The sequence below is a fragment of the Sebastes fasciatus genome, chromosome 17 (assembly GCF_043250625.1).
Source record: "Sebastes fasciatus isolate fSebFas1 chromosome 17, fSebFas1.pri, whole genome shotgun sequence".
In the NCBI taxonomy this organism is placed as follows: Eukaryota; Metazoa; Chordata; class Actinopteri; order Perciformes; family Sebastidae; genus Sebastes; species Sebastes fasciatus.
This window is the reverse complement of record NC_133811.1, coordinates 29,474,609-29,491,364: the sequence shown is the minus strand read 5'-3', so window position 1 is coordinate 29,491,364 and position 16,756 is coordinate 29,474,609. Positions and strand designations below refer to the sequence as shown.

The window sequence follows — 16,756 nt, the reverse complement described above, 5'->3', positions numbered from 1 at the left end:
ATGACATTAATTATAAGCCAAATTAAATTTTTAGACACATCATTGTTTGAGGCTCGAAACATGGTTTTTATGTTTTAACCCATTGAAAAATGCATATTTTAAATAACAGCTGATGATTTTCCAACACATATAATCACCTTTAGATTGATTTCCTTCCCTCCAGGAGAGCCGTCTATAAAACGCCTCTTGCAGTGAGTTAATAATTTTTGTTGCAGAATTATTGTGTCAGAGAAGAAAGACGCAGCTGAGAGAGATTTAATAATTTTTATTAATCATCATTCATGTTACTGGTTTCACAATAATGTCATGCAAACACGGTTTCATATATTAGCACATTACAAAGAAGCAGCATGCCATGCAATCATGAAAACAGCAACTAGCTTTAAATCCATATTTAAATCATGGTGGCATAAAGCCACATGTAAAGAAATAGTATGAGGTACTTCTCCATAGTGTCTTTGTATTACCTACAGTAGATGGAGTTTGGAGTAACAGACAGGAGTACCAGCACGGGAGCAAAGTAGTGTCCTGCTGTGGACGAGGGCAGCAGGGAAACAGATTTTAGACACCTAAAAGAATCTATATCAGTTTAAATGTATGAATATTTTCACCGCTTTACCTTGCACTGAGACATCTATACAGTCTATTTTTTCCGACGGGGAACTGAAACCGTTATCAATGCTCTCTTCAAAGCCACCAGACTCCATTGAAAACAACAGTAATTTCTCGCAGAACACAGGAGTTGCTGGTCCACCGCTGCCTTAATCGGTTAGTTGGATTGAGATGTTGTGTGACTTTAGTGTCTTAAAGGGTTAGTTTGGATTCACCAAAGTCACACAATAGCACAAAAAAATCAAACTGATCAAGGCAGCGGTAGATCAGCAACTCCTGTGTTCTGTGAGGTAAAATTACTGTTTTTTTTCAATGGAGTCTGGTGGCTTTGGCGAGAGCATAGATGGATACAACGACTTCAGTTCCCCGTCGGAAAGGGCTGTCTGATGGCAAGGAAAACATTCTAAATAGAGCGTAAACTTAATCTTTTTAGGTGTCTAAAATGTGTTTTCCCTTTTCCCAAAAAGAAGTTTATTCAAGTGTACTATTAGAATACTTCTTTTAAACCTAAAATAACAGAGTTCAGTTTACTTTTTATGTGCTTATCAGAGATATACTTAACAAAATTAGACTTAGGTATACTTGACTTTTACTGACAAGTATACAGAAAAGTCTAAGTATACTTGGCGTAGGTATATAACAGCATGCCTATAAGTTCCCTTGTAATATAGTTCACTTCACAGTATAGTTGCAGTACAAAATACAACTTAGATGTAAACTAGTTGTGAACTCAAAATTTACTATTCTTACACTTAAAGTACACTTAAGAGTATACAATTTAGTCCCAAGAAGTATTGAAGTAGTGCATTTACAAGTATACTTATTTACATAAAGTATAGTTGGGAAATATACTTGAACTTTATTTAAGTTTATTTCATAAAATAAACTTGAAGTATACTACTTTTTTCGTGAGGGTTGCTGCTGTCCCCGTCCACGCTACAGTGCTGTGCGTACTGGTACTGTATGGTAATACACTGACTATGGAGAAGTACCTCATACAGCCCCACTGGGAAACACCCAACTATCCCTTTAATACACATTAATTCCACTTCTGCAAGGAGTTTTAATACAGAAAAATATATAAATTATGGAAATATACTGTGCTTATATTAATGAGCATATGTAGATAGAGTGGCCTTTAAACACCTAAACTGAGAACCAGTGAAGGAGGAGATACACTTCCAGAACATAGGATGGGAGAAGGAATGGGAAAACATAAAAGATGCACATTCAAATTGAAAAAAGAGAAAGAAAAGAGAAGTTTAAGTAAGGAGTAGAAAGATGGAAGAGAGGAAGGTTTGATGGAGGAAAGAAAGAAAAGAGTGTGAGGGATTCGTTAGCTGAGTTTGAGGCCGAGGCAGAGAGCCAGCTCGTTCTTCTGGATCTTCCCGTCTCCGTTGATGTCGCAGTGACCCATCAGGGCTTTCCTGAACTTGTCCAGGTCTGTGCCGCTGATGCTGGGCTGGAGGAGAGAGGGGTTAACACAGAGGTCAGAGGACTCCTGAGGCCTGGCCAAGAGGGCAGCATAAACATTACAACAATACACACTCACAAACAATACAAGCAGACAAATACAACTGTCACACATACAGGTTAATGAGCACAGTCCAAGGACTGCTTCCTTCTTATATATACTGTAAGAGCAAACCAATTCAAAAGTCTGCAGACACACAGAGATGGCCATTTAGCAGCAGCATGCAGGCTACAGTGAGATTTCCACAGCCAGTAATAAAACCTAAAGCATAACGGTACACAGTATCCAACTTCTTTAGGCTCCATCAGTCTATCTGATCACTAAAAGTCTCTATCGGCTCTGTTTATAAGGTATAGAAGTCTGTAATGGTATAGTGACATCGTGATGGCTGAAACGTTTTTACCTTCACCAGCTCCATCATGTCCTTGACAAATCCATCCACCTCAGGGCCCTCCAACGCACCCGTCTTACTCTACACACACACACACACACACACACACACACACACACACACACACACACACACACACACACACAGTGAATAACCTTTTATAATCATCAGGAGAGAGGAAAAACAAAACTACACATTGACCTGATTCAGTTTAAAGTGATAGATGGAACCTACGAACATTTTAAATGTACTGTTGTCCAAACATCATTCAGTATTAACACATATTGTATAGGATACTGTATGTACGTATGGTCTCCGTCTGGTCAGACAGTAAACAACATCAAAATATTCAAACTTACAACGTCATAGTGAACAAATATCTTCTCAAAGTCTCTCTTCCTGTCCTCCTGAGTGCAATCCTGAGACCAAATACAGCGAGTACAATAAAGAAATTGTGAGAATATATTATATATAAAAATATTTACACGAAACATTAGGAACATCTACTGGTGAAAGCATACAATCAGTCATAAATATAGAGATTTAGGTGAAAGGGAAGGGTTTATAAGTATTTTCTCTCAGCAGAAATTCATTTAAAAATTTCAAATGTAAAATTAAAAAACTTCTCAATAAACTCTTTAAACTTACGTCCATCTTAAACTTCAGTAGGAAGTTCTCTTTCAGGGCCAAAATCCTTCAGACAACAAGAAAAAGAATTACCCTCATTTTAATTTGACTGTATTTTTAAATAAAAACATCATTGTAAGAGACTGTAAGTTTATTCTTCTTCTCACTCCTTTTCGAATATCAAGGCATCAAGTGTTGACAATTTATTTTTCTTACGCTTTTCATTGTATGTAAATACTACTTGTTTCTGACTGTCCACTTGTTGGTACGATCATTCTTTTTCTTTATTTTTTATTTTATTTTTTTTGTATTCTACATGTTTGAAATACATTTTGAAATGAAATGACTGATTTAAATGAAATATCTGATGTTGTGTCATCAGTCACTCTAATGATTCTCTTCCTGGTCACATGACGCAGAGCAGGAGTACCTGGCCAGGTCATTCAGGTCGAGTCTGCCGTCACGATTTTTGTCAAACATCTTCATCTGCAGGAGGAAAAAAATCATAATGAAATGATTCTGTGGAAGATGTCAGCGGTACTAATATCTGAACAGTGTAACTGTTACCATGGTGTCGGTGTACTCCTCCAGTTTTTCAGGGCTGATGGACTTCCTGTGTTGGAGGAAGAGGTTCTGGAGGAAGCCCTGAAGGGACAAAAAGAGACACTCAAAAAAGCCCAAGAATTGCTGGAGGCACCTGGAATCACATAATGTTTACTGTTTGACAACAGACAAAAGACTGATGATAATAAAATGGAAATAGCTAATTTTAAAATTTTACCAACCAGAAAAGGTGCAACTGTGACAGGGTGCACTAGGACCATGCAGGAGCATTAGCCAATCAGGTGAGAGCCACAAGCTCAGGTGTAGAAGACTACAGGCTGCTAGTTAACACTGGAGTTACATAATGTTTCACCAGTAACCTGATCAATTCCTTTTTTATTTCATTTTTTGCTCACGGTAGTGCACAATTAAAGAAAAAATAAAAGATTCACAAAGAAAACAACTCTATCTGCACATTCCATGAAATAAAATCTTATTTTACCTGCCCCCTTACTCAAAACATAAATAAACAAAAGATTGTTTGTTCATTACAGTTACTTAATAACAAATACTTAAAAAAAGAAGAATCATACACAATAATTAAAACTACTAAGGAAACAGATTACCTGCCACTTCATATATTCTAATAACTCTTTCTTTATACATTTTTTTTTTTAACTGAAAAATATTTATATGACCATTTAAATAATTCTGTAAAGACACAGTTTGACCACTTCACATCTGCTTTGAAGCCTCGTCCTCTTTTGTACATTTTCTGGTAGTACTCTGCTTTTGCCCTGTACATAATAATATAATATAGTCCTAAGAAATACTTTGCTTTGTTCAAAACAGACATATTCCAGGACACCTTTGTTTTTACATGTGCTATATGAGACTTTGATCCATTATCACACCCAAACATCTAAATTCAGACACTCTTTCAATATAAACTCTTTTCCAGTGCTAGTATTAATTATGCATTAAATAAAACTTGCTTTAAAACCAAAGACATATTTTCTATCATTCAAACTTCACCTTGAAATTGATTTCTTGACTATAAATGGAAAACTAGCCGCTACACTTCTGTTTTTAAAGTTCTGTCTACAACTCGATAGTTGCAAATCACAGATCGAGATCACCACCGTGATCTATAATCAACCTCAGGACCAGAAGGAAACGTCCTCCTGACCTCAGGATTAAAGCAGCGTCTGCTAACTCAGCCGTTACCTTGAGCTCAATCGCTGAGATGTAGCCGCTGCTGTCGGCGTCGTAGCTTCTCCAGATCTGCACAAACAAGACAAAAAGCACTAAAAATGCAATCAAATAAAGTTTGAGTCCACCCTCGGAAATGTTCATCACAACCTTGAATATATAAATCATCAACAGTCACCAAAAAACATCAGGAATCTTTCTCTGGAGACGAATATTCACAGCAAATTTCATGAAAATCTAACCAGTTTTCGAAGGTTGACTGACCGAGTCACCATCCATCTGGTTTAATAAATGAGAGGTATAAGTGGTAACCTGTAAAGTGCTGTTTAATAAACATCATGTCTTATGTAGCTTTACATCACAAACTTGTTGTTTTATATTCCCTGAGCTGTCTGCCACTTGTCCTGTTGACCTTTGACCCCTCACCCTCATGAACTCCACGCTGTTGTCCAGCGGCGTCTCTCTGCGAAACAGAAGCAGGAAGTTCTCATCCTCTGGCAGCATTATGGTGGCCAGCTGGGGAAAACAAAGATTACTGAAGACGTCGTCGCCAGTTTACATGAGGCATCGATTTTAATTTGCATACATTAAATGTACGAGAACTAGACTAAGATTGATCTACGCACCAACAACTGAACCATCACCTCAGATATCTGTAAGTCTTTCATAAAACTCAGAAACAGCTCAGAGGAAACGGTGATGTTACCTCTTGTATCTGCAGACGTCCGTCAGCGGCGGTGTCGTACGCAGACATGAATCTTTCTCTCAGTCGTCTGATTTTGTCCTCCGTTATCTCCTCCCTCTGAAAACAGCACGAACTTAATGGTGATTTACTGTGTACTTCGGCATAGTGTCATTTATTAACATTTTAAAAACTGAATGATGAATGGATGTGTCATTGTGGTTTCATTCTTGTGCACACTTAAAAGCCACCATGTGAACATTTTGACATCTCCTGACTTTGGTGCCCCCTGCTGGTAGTATCTGATAAAACATTGTGGCACATTGATGTAGATCTAAAAAAATGAAACACTGAAAGCAACACTCAGTCTTATTTGTATACAACTTTTCAATGAGAATAAGTTTCACTGATCACAAAAAGCTAAAAAAGATGCAACAAGTTGGTCGGAAGACGATCGACTTGAAATGCAGCCTCATATTTTATCTCTTTACCTTCATCCCAAATTTTTCCAGCATGTGTTGAAAGAAGGCGTCCAGCTCCTGTCCTTCGATGTAACCGTTATCTGAAAACAAACCAGACATGTAGTCAAATCAACTGGATACAGCAGCTCACCACGCAATTAACTGCACGATTGTCCGTAGTTATTCGCAAATTAATCACACATTTTTTTTATCTGTTCAAAATGTACCTTAAAGGGAGATTTGTCAAGTATTTAATCCTCTTATTAACATGGGAGTGGACAAATATGCTGCTTTATGCAAATGTATGTATATATTTATTATTGTAAATCAATTAACAACACAAAACAATGACAGATATTGATCCAGAAACCCTCACAGGTACTGCATTTAGCATAAAACAATATGCTCAAATCATAACATGGCAAACTGCAGCCCAACAGGCAACAACAGCTGTCAGTGTGTCAGTGTGCTGACTTGACTATGACTTGCCCCAAACTGCATTTGATTATCATGAAGTGGGCATGTCTGTAAAGGGGAGACTCGTGGGTACCCAGAGAACCCATTTACATTCACATATCTGGAGGTCAGAGGTCAAGGGACCCCTTTGAAAACGGCCATGACAGTTTTTCCTCGCCAAAAATTTGAGTAAGTTTGGAGCGTTATTTAACCTCCTTCTCGCTACAACCGCGAAAGATCGATTGCGTTAAAGAAATTAGTACAAATGTTTGCGTCACAGTTTTAATTAAACCAACAAGATATAATGTTTCCTCTATTTCCAGTCTTAATGCTAAGCTAAGCTAACAGGCTGCTGGATGTAGCTTCATATTTAGCGTACAGACGGAAGTAAGAAAGTGAATAATCGCATTTCCCAAAAATATATTTTAAAGTAGCATAAAATGGAATTAAAGAGCAAGTATGTTACAAAAGTACTTAAGTGCTATATGTGGGTTACTTAGTTAGCTTTGTGCCACCACTGACTTTAAAGCCATTGTTTTCCCCGCGGCCCTGAATGAGCGGTTACAGATAATGGACAGATGGACAGATGGATGGATGTCTCTCTCTCCCACTTAACCCATTAGTGCCCACAACTTAAATTTTTAATTTCCTTAATGGAAGTGTTTTCTCTGAGCTTAATGAAGCACAAGACATTTTCTAAATTGGTCAAACTGTTTGCCTGAAAAGTGAGTTTTTTCTTATCATGTTATATGTAGTCTTTGAGCACATTCAGGATTACTGTTTGTGCTACAGACTCTTTTATATTTTAGAAAACTACAGTAGTCCCATCACGTGCCCAAAGACTAAATGTAGAATGATAAGAAAATGTCTCAGAAACTACAAGGAGCACAATCAAGTATTTATGAACTCATAACAAGCTGAATATCAAAGATATTCACACATACACAGTGGAAAAAAAAGAGAAATTCAAATGGAAAACATTTAATTAATAAACACAATCCTGACTTTGATCATTGATGAAAGTCAGATTTTTCATGGAATCTAAAAAATGTCAAAGTTGTACTGTTAGATACCAAAGTATGTCCGTACCAGATGTCAAGACTTTTGACCAATCTGCGTTTCTTATCATACTAAATATAATCTTTGGGCACAAATGGTTGATCTCATGAATCCCATTAAGTAGAACAGCTGCTATCTGTTTTTAATGGTGAGATTGTTTTGTCAACCACTTACTGTAACCTCATGCCTCAGTTTGTTCTTACTAATCATACGATTAAACCCTTTAACAGTGTCTGTAAGGACAGACGTGAGGAAATAGATTAATCTGAGTCAAACCATTAAATGTACTTATTCTACAAACATTCCTCCTTAGATTAAATATTCATTTTAGGGAGGTGGGATGGTGTACAAAGCAACTGTCATCATCGCAACCTCCCAGCATACAGTCCGGTACACACTGTGGTAGCCGCCCATTCTCTGGTGCTCGTTGTTGTTTCCCTTTTCCCTGGTGTTTTTTTGGTTGAATTGCTGAGTGATTAGAGGATTATTCAGTTCACCTGTTGCAGGGTGTGGGGACTGGCTCTTAAATGATAGTTGAGAGCAGCTTGGTGGTTCCCCTCTTAGCCAATCAGGGTGTAACGACGCCCTTTCTGTAGGCCTTAAGAGAGGAGGGAACCTGCACACCCAGTGTCTGATTCTGATCTCTCCTTCACTAAATGCAACATGTGTTATCAGCCAAACCAGAAACTCTGGTCTGTTTTAGGCCCTTTTGAGATTCTGTGCTGTTTGTGTTTTGCTTATTGAGACTGTTGTCCATCCTAGTTGGGGAAACAAAATAAATACTCTTCAATTAGGTAACCTGCACTAGGACGGTTAGGTGCTATTTGTGCAAGGATCTGGCTTGCCTCACGATCGCCTAACGCCTGCAGGCTGTATTTTGTTATTCTATTCATTTGTTGATTTTCACTGAAACCCTTTATACACATTTCTTTTAGTGTATTTTATTTGGGGAAACTTTAAAGGAGGGTAAAAGGAAAAATAAAAACAATATTTCTTTTTCCTTAATTGTTTGTAATTGTAGAGGCATTTGTTCATTATTATTATTATTATTAAGGAGGCATTTTATTTTATATTATTATGTGGATATGAACTGGTTTTCAGTCTTCTGCCTGATCAACTAAAGTCTGGGGGAATCAGTACCGCCACAACAACATCAGGAGCAGTTTGGGGGTTCAGGGTCTTGATCATCTGGACTGAACCACCAAAACCTGATACTGCTAGACCGCCCCGTTAATGTTTATCTGGATGTATTCTGCAGAGAATAATGTTGTTCTATATATATATACTGTATAAACCTAAACAGCTGTCTATTGATGTTATGACATATAAGACAATTATTACACCATCAGTTATATGTCCTCTCTGACATTATTCATTACACAGTTCTATATTTGTGACACATTTGTAGGTACATTAAATCACATTATTTATGAGCTGAATAAACAGTTATTAAAACTCTTTCTTACCATCTACGTCGAAGTGTTGCCAGATCTGTAAGAAACCTGCAGCGTCCAGGCTGTCCAAGGCGCTGTCCATGGTGCTGAAGACCCGTCCAGAGGTCGAGCTGCTGACGACAAAACAAAAGGAAAACACTTCTCCCAGCAGACAGAGAGAGAGAGAGAGAGAGATGATCTGTTATCCACTGGAATAAAGACGTTTTCTGATTTCACCTTCAGGCGTCTCCTGAATTCAACAAAATGAGACTAAAGAGGGATTCAACAGCTTGTATATGAAGGAGGGAGAGAGAGAGAGAGAGGGAGGGAGGGAGAGACAGAAAGAGAGAGTCTGACCAGTAAAACAGTATTTATTGGTAGAAACATACAAATACTGAAATATTTGACAGCTTGATGACACATTTCCAAAACATATTATTTAACTGAATCTTAAAAAAAACAGATTTCTTTTTAAAAATAATGACAAAAATATTTCCCAATAAAATAAAAACCATCACCATATATATGTATCTTAAATGAAAAATCTAGGCAGCACTTTTTTTCTGCTCATAAAACAATATAAACCCCAGAGTTTGTGCATTTAACTCTCAATATAAACCCCATTTATTTTATAAACAGAACCATAAACATATAGGAGTGTTAGTACATATTTACATATTACATCAGTAAGTGCAGCAGTACGTGATTAACAGTAATCAGTATGTGATAAGCCGTGTGTTATTGTGAGGATACAGCAGCAGTGTTGATAGATTTTGATTTTTTTGCTCTATTATTTGCCTCTCTAGGAACTATAAGGCACTAATTTGGCTATTTTAGACCTTTTCAGACCGTCGTTATGTGGACTTGAACGTTGACAACAGTATTTAAAAGTCAGAAACTGTTATTTACGATAACTCTGATGTGACATGAACGCAGCATTGACTTACAGTGTAAGAAATATCTGCAGAACCGAAACTATATTTTGTTATTGAGCATCTTGATTTCGGAAATAGCAGTTTGATAAAAATAATCTCAAATCAAGGCTCACTAACTAGCTTTTTTCCTGAGCTTTCAACCACATCTCACAATCTTCATCTTCCGACAGGTGGAGTTTGGTCACTTTGGTCACATCTTCCGACAGGTGGAGTTTGGTCACATCTTCCGACAGGTGGAGTTTGGTCATCGCTTCATCACTACAAACACCATCCGATTAGACTGTTATCAGGTCATTAAATGGGCCGTTATCAGTGGTTATCAGCCTCATACATGTGGGTCAGAAGGGGCCTGCTACACCTACTATTAGGTTTTATCATTCATTAACATGGTCGATCACTGGAAGAAGGAATAAAAGAAGACGACAGTGACCTCTAGCGACCGTAGTAATTATGACAGGAGCAATGTTAAGTTTCACTTTTGAAACATAGTTATTTCAAACTAAAACTAGGGCTATCAAAGTTAACGCGATAATAACGAGTTAATGCAAATTTGTTTTAACGCCACTAATTTCCTTAACGCAATTTACAATTTTTAGATTATAGCGGGCTCCGTTTTAAAGCTCCAATCATGTCATACCAGCTTGTCGCCAAGGAGGTTAAATAACGCTCCAAACTTGAGCTAAATTTTGGCGAGGAAAAACTGTCATGGCCATTTTCAAAGGGGTCCCTTGACCTCTAACCTCCAGATATGTGAATGAAAATGGGTTCTATGGGTACCCACGAGTCTCCCCTTTACAGACATGCCCACTTTATGATAATCACATGCAGTTTGGGGCAAGTCATAGTGAAGTCAGCACACTGACACACTGACAGCTGTTGTTGCCTGTTGGGCTGCAGTTTGCCATGTTATGATTGGAGCATATTGTTTTATGCTAAATGCAGTACCTGTGAGGGTTTCTGGATCAATATCTGTTATTGATTTGTGTTGTAAATTGATTTACAATAATAAATATATACATGCATTTGCATAAAGCAGCATGTTTGTCTACTCCTATGTTGATAATACTAAATTAATGATTGACAAATTTCCCTTTACAGTACATTTTGAGCAGATAAAAAATTTGTGATTAATTTGCGATTAATCACAATTAAATATTTTAATCGATTGACAGCCTTAGCCAAAACATGTTTTTCCTTAAACTTAACTAAGTGGTTTTGTTGCCTAAACCTATAGAAGCCGTTTTGTTTGTGTTCAAAACGTGACGTTTCATTCAGTTTTACGTGTCAGAACGTGTTTTTTAAGTTTCACTTTCACCTTTACAACGTAGTAGGTTTAGTAAGCCCCTAATGACCCACATACATGGTGCTCATAGCGTCCGATAATTATAATATTTAATGGCCTGATAACAGTTGAATCGGGTGAAGTAACAGGTGGGGGTGTAAATATACTGTATATTAGTTAATATTAGGACAATGGAGCAAAGACCTTGAGATGGAGTTGAAATCTACAGAAAAAAGCTCAGACGCAACTAGACGGAGAAGACTGTTAAATAAACCCAGCAAAACCCTGACTAGCCATAACAACAACATATTTGCATTATTATATAATACCATTAAACTTATGGCTTAATACAATATGTTTTTTAATATCTATATATATACAGCCAATTCCAATGCATACTCAACGTAACATTTCCCATTATCTGTGTTTCATTAAAATTAAATAAAACCTTGAGCAGTCAGGTTAGCATCATTATTAGCAGTCAAGACGGATGTTCTATAGAAATTAAAATATAGTTTTATAAAAAAAAAAGACTAATTTGTTTCATTTTCAATTCATCTCAACATTAGTTTGAGCTTTTTAAATATCAAAATATATATATATTTTAACTTTGGTTGTAGCAGCAGAGTTATCTTTGGTTTTTCTTGTTTCTCCAGCTGCTTCTAATTTTGGCATTTTCTAATTTGTGGACATTTTTGTTTCAAGACAAAGAGTGAATGTTTGCAGGTAGAAGTCACTGACTTACCAGCACTAGTTCACCTGCAGAACAGAAATACAGTAAAACCAAACTGCTTCAGTCTGAACCTACTTAGACTCGTTCCCCTCAGTGCTTCGGACTTACAGACCTTTGGATAGCTTGACCTGGTTATCTAAGCAACTACAGATCGTCTCTGCACCAGATAAAACCCATCTGGTCTGCTCTTTATGGTCCTATTAGAGACGGTAATGGAGCTGTTTTGGTGTCCCATTTGGACGGACAGCTGGGACTGATCCGAGGTCAGGAAACTCCACTGATAACAGCCTGACACGTGCTAAATCAACTCTTTACAACGTCCCCTCCGTTTACATGTGCCTCACCAGGAATTGTAAAAAATAAATCATTGTCCACCGTCTCTGCTTCTGAGTGTATGATGTGATTGACCTCCTTAAAGTTTCTCTCTGGTGTAGCGAGGACAGCCGAGCTGGATGTAGAGACGTCTTGTTGGTGTCAGACTGGAGGGGCGTCGTCGGACTCGTCCTCTGATTTGCTGTCAGACTTGTGGTCAACGGCCGGAGAGGGAACCTCCTCCTCAGCTGGACTGAGATCTGTGTCTGCCGGAGATGGAGGCCTCACTGAAGAGAGAGAGGGATAATAAAGATGAAGAAACAAGATAACTAAACAATGAAATATGTTGTCTTGTCTGACTAAGAAATTAAACTAAAACTACACCAGTAAAAGCAGGTCCTGAAACCAACGATGACAACATTACAAAATAGTTATTTGATGCTTGATTTAAAAGTGTAAATGCAGTAAACAGAGCAGACATTCAGAGATGTGATTCTTGCAGCATTTAGACAACCATGCAGAGACTGAAACAGGATGTAGCAGATGGACAGGACTGTGATTAGTCGAACCGTAGGCGGGGAGGGACTTGGTTCGCTCTCGGTCGTCCTCGCTCGCAGCAGGAGGACTGGCTGAACTCTTCAGAGACGACCACTGTCTGCCACCGAGGCCGGGTTCAACCTCTGGACTGGCCGGCTCGAACGGATCCCCGACCACGGGAAACTCACCTGCAGGCGAAGAAGAAACAAACAAAAGATGATTTACATCCTTAAATATGTCACCCAACACACACACACGTATTTCAAACTGACACAGCAGGTGATTTGAGGGGGGTGACATTCTTCTGTCGGACGATTCCTTCTGTTTCAGACTGATGGAAAGCAGAAAATGAGAATAAATAATTTTCTGTCTTGTCCCTGGGTGACAAAATGATGACAGTCTTTAGTTTTAAGGACTGGATCTTCGGTCTTTTGCATGAAATTATGATTTTTGTGGTCTGATTTGAATGTTCATTCTTAATTTTGGATTATTTAATTGCGTAAATGCATACAATAAGACAATTTTTAGGTAACCAAAATGTTATAATTAAATTTATAGGACGGAACCTGCTAAAATACAAAATTAATAAATGACTCGATAAATAAATAAATATGTCATTAAATGTAGCAAAAATAATATTAAAAATAAATGTAGCCATTAATTAATTGATAAAATGTGACATAAATTGATATTTCTGTCTTAGTTTGCTTCTTTATTTAATTATCCTTGTATTAAGTCCCTTATTTATTTACTCTTCTGTTTAATTTTCCCTTTTATCTATTTATGTATGTATTTTTATATATATTTACATTTTTTTTTTATTTATTCATTTATTTTGTATTTATTTATAATATATTTATTTATTTTTGCACTTAGTTTTTTATTTATTTTATATACATTTTTTATAAAAATAAATAATTAAATGCAAAAATGCATAAATAAATACATACATTCTATTTATTTATTTTTTATCTATTTATTTCCCCAAACTTATTTATTTCTGTATACTTTTCTTTTTACTTTTCTTTATGCACTTCTGTCTCATCATGCAAATGAGGGGGCTGTCACTCAACATGTGGGGTCAGATATGGGGTCAATATTATTTTTGCCACATTTAATGACAACAGACAGTTGAAGTATGTTTAAATAATAAGCCAGAATTCAGTCTGTTCACTTACTGAAAGAGTTTTTTCCAATAACACTTTATTTTTCCATTGAAGATGTACTCATGTAACCGCAGAGAGCTAGTGAAGGACATTCTCAACAACTTAACAATCTGCAAACTGAAATAACTTAGTCAGCGTGACGTGTGTAATAAACACTTGTGTCTGTGTAAATGACCTTTTCTTCTTGTCTCTTTGATTTTAAAAACACATCTTTTTGCACGACAATCGCAAGAGACAACTCGCCTTTTTGATTACATAGAAGAAACTCTGTTTTAAGGAAAAATACTGAGTTCCTGTAAGAGTTAATTATACAAGTTCAACTACAAAATCACACACACACGCTGACATTTGGACATATCCAAGTACAGGCTAGGACCTATCCTTCAGATGCACTGTGTGTGGTGTGTGGAGGCGTCAAATATGGCCTTGAAAGCATTCATTAAACAAGTTGTCACCTGTTAAATTGAGTGTTATATTTTCAGCGATGCTCTGAGTCATGCAACCTTCATCAATAAGAAAGAACGTATAAGAGGGAAACATCCCGGCAGCCAAGGCTGTCTGTTGTCTGTTTTCTCAATAGTCTTCATCATTTCGGTGCTTGTAGATTAAAAAAAACCCAAATAAATATGTCATTAAATGTAGCAAAAACAATATTGACCCCATATCTGACCCGATATATTGAGTGACAGCCCCCTCATTTGCATAATGAGACAGAAATGCATAAAGAAAAGTATACAGAAATAAATAAATTTGGGGAAATAAGTACATAAAAAATAAATAAATACAATTTATGTATTTATTTATTTATGCATTTTTACATTTATGTATTTAATTTTATAAAAATAAATATAAAATAAATAAAACAATAATTGCAAAAATAAATAAATATATTATAAATAAATGCAAAAATAAATGAATAAATAATTTTTTTTTTAAATTAATAAAAATACATACATAAATAAATAAAAGGGAAAATTAAACAGAAGAGTAAATAAATAAGGGAATTAATACAAGGATGATTAAATAAAGAACCAAACTAAGTCCATAAAGCAGGGGATGCTTTAGGGCGTGGCTACCTTGTGATTGACAGGTCGCTATCACGGCTGAGTTGTCCATGTTTTCGTCTTCATGAAAGTTAATTATAACAGCTGCAATCAGTTTTTGGCAGGTGAAAACTGTATTTTATGGGTTGTAATGGTCCTTTAAAGGAATTTCAGCAGGTAAAAAGGACTGAGAGGATTATAATCTGTCAGATATAATCCTCATAAATGAAATCACACTATTGCTACTACTACTAACGCCTTGTTTATGAGGAGATACCGACCGTCCAGTCGGGAGAGGGGTCCTGCTGGGTTGCTGCTGGTGCTCTCCCTCTCCTGCTCTGACGGCGCCCTCTTCAGGCGAGGAGCAGGAAGTGGTCCTTTAGCAGACGAGCTGCCTGCTGGAGCCTCAGCAGAGTCATCTGAGAAACAAGAGTACAAATACACATATATATATATATATATATATATATATATATGGGTTGTGATAATGAATATATTTTGAAACAGCATGTCGGTCTGATGCCCCACTAGTGGTGTTTTGTATCCCCGTTTTCTCCCAATCTTTGCCTACCAAAAATGGAGGTGCTGCTCGGCCTGGGACTGGTTGGACTGGCAGGACTGGTCGGACTGGCAGGACTGAGGGGCCCGGAGGAGCGAGGCCCCAGCGGGGGTTTTAAGGCCTGGGGTGGGGGCGGTTTGGGGGTGACGCTGGGTGGTTTTGACCTGGGAGTCGGCTCTGGTCTGGACTCATCAGCGTCTGCTGGGACAACGGGATGGACGTCTGACTTGGCTGCAGGAAAATGACAGTTAGGAGTCATGAAGAGCTACTACTGACTTACTATCACAACACTGAGGTGTAATGGATTGTGAACTGTGAATTAATTACTGAGGAAACTTTATATATAATGAAACTGTAACATTTAACCTTCTGATTATGGCTAGAAAATCTAACATAAGTACCACAGGTAACTAGAAACTCACCTTTATCATCCTCCACCTTGTCCAGCAAGGACTCCGACTGAAAATAGAGAGACTTCATTCAAGTTATTCTTCGTCATGTGCACAAAAAGTACAGACTATGTTGGAGATTTAAATTCTTAGATCTCCGGTTCCACTTCCATAATGCTCATAAAATATGTATAAAAAGAAAATCCTAAAGTAAAAGATGAGAATCTAAGACATAAAATAGTGCAGAAGTTAAAATATAGGGATACAATATAATATATAAAATAAAATGACATATATTCAAGGACAGACAATAACTTATAATAATAATAATAATAATAATAATAATAATAATAACATATCATTATTAATTATAATAAAGGCAATGCGTTCAGTTATTATTATTATTACTAAATCAATTACAGATATTCAAAACCCCAGTATGTAATTCCACAATAGTATAATTTTCTACATATATAGGTGTTATTTGAGTAAAAATTAAAATGCAATAATCCAACTTTCATTTTCACACCAAGCTATACAGTGGACAATATTCAAACGTTGATGCAAATTTAAAAATTAAAAATGCAATATAAACAATGTAACCCGATTTGTCATTTATGCAAGCAATAATTAAATCACAATTAAAATACAATTTTCTAACAATTTGAAAAAGTTTTGACGTTAAATTTCCAAAAACTCCACTGCTGTACAGTGGACAACATTAAAATGTTAAATCACATTTTGGTCACAGAACACCCATACGAGTGTGTGGAAATGAAAATTGGATTTTTGCATTTTCATTTTCATTTTTACTCAGATAAAACTTTACATATGTGGAAAATGATAATGC

General features: G+C 36.7%; 2 protein-coding genes and 1 long non-coding RNA gene across 7 annotated transcripts in view; 1 reads left to right on the top strand and 2 right to left on the bottom strand.

The window, feature by feature from the left end:
* Positions 1-251: 251 nt before the first annotated feature.
* On the bottom strand, positions 252-9,820 carry LOC141753883 (secretagogin-like). Of its 3 annotated transcripts, none has more exons than XM_074612519.1 (11): positions 8,984-9,820; positions 6,033-6,103; positions 5,566-5,661; positions 5,286-5,375; positions 4,875-4,931; positions 3,672-3,749; positions 3,535-3,590; positions 3,126-3,171; positions 2,837-2,896; positions 2,490-2,558; positions 253-2,074 (listed from the first exon to the last, which is right to left on the bottom strand). In XM_074612519.1, the coding sequence occupies exons 1-11, from the start codon at positions 9,051-9,053 to the stop codon at positions 1,949-1,951; spliced, it is 819 nt and encodes a 272-aa protein (XP_074468620.1). In that variant the 5' UTR covers positions 9,054-9,820; the 3' UTR covers positions 253-1,948. The 3 variants fall into 3 exon arrangements, with proteins under 3 accessions (XP_074468621.1, XP_074468620.1, XP_074468622.1); XM_074612521.1 differs by lacking the exon at positions 8,984-9,820 and adding an exon at positions 7,692-7,793; XM_074612520.1 differs by lacking the exon at positions 5,286-5,375 and having other exon boundaries at positions 252-2,074.
* LOC141753884 (uncharacterized) lies at positions 9,302-11,698 on the top strand. The gene is made up of 3 exons (XR_012590539.1): positions 9,302-10,055; positions 10,119-10,775; positions 10,828-11,698. It is a non-coding gene; the product is annotated as an uncharacterized LOC141753884 (long non-coding RNA).
* Positions 11,699-11,859: 161 nt separating this feature from the next.
* carmil1 (capping protein regulator and myosin 1 linker 1) overlaps positions 11,860-16,756 on the bottom strand; it is a 33,201-nt gene continuing 28,304 nt past the window's right edge. For 2 of the 3 annotated variants that reach the window (XM_074612517.1, XM_074612515.1), the window contains exons 34-38: positions 15,940-15,976; positions 15,530-15,748; positions 15,240-15,377; positions 12,782-12,937; positions 11,860-12,499 (exon numbers count right to left, since the gene is read on the bottom strand). In XM_074612517.1, the coding sequence (XP_074468618.1) occupies positions 12,375-12,499; positions 12,782-12,937; positions 15,240-15,377; positions 15,530-15,748; positions 15,940-15,976 (675 nt within the window). In that variant the 3' untranslated portion in view covers positions 11,860-12,374. The remainder of the gene's footprint in view (positions 12,500-12,781; positions 12,938-15,239; positions 15,378-15,529; positions 15,749-15,939; positions 15,977-16,756) is intronic. The other variant, XM_074612516.1, reaches the window with a different exon arrangement.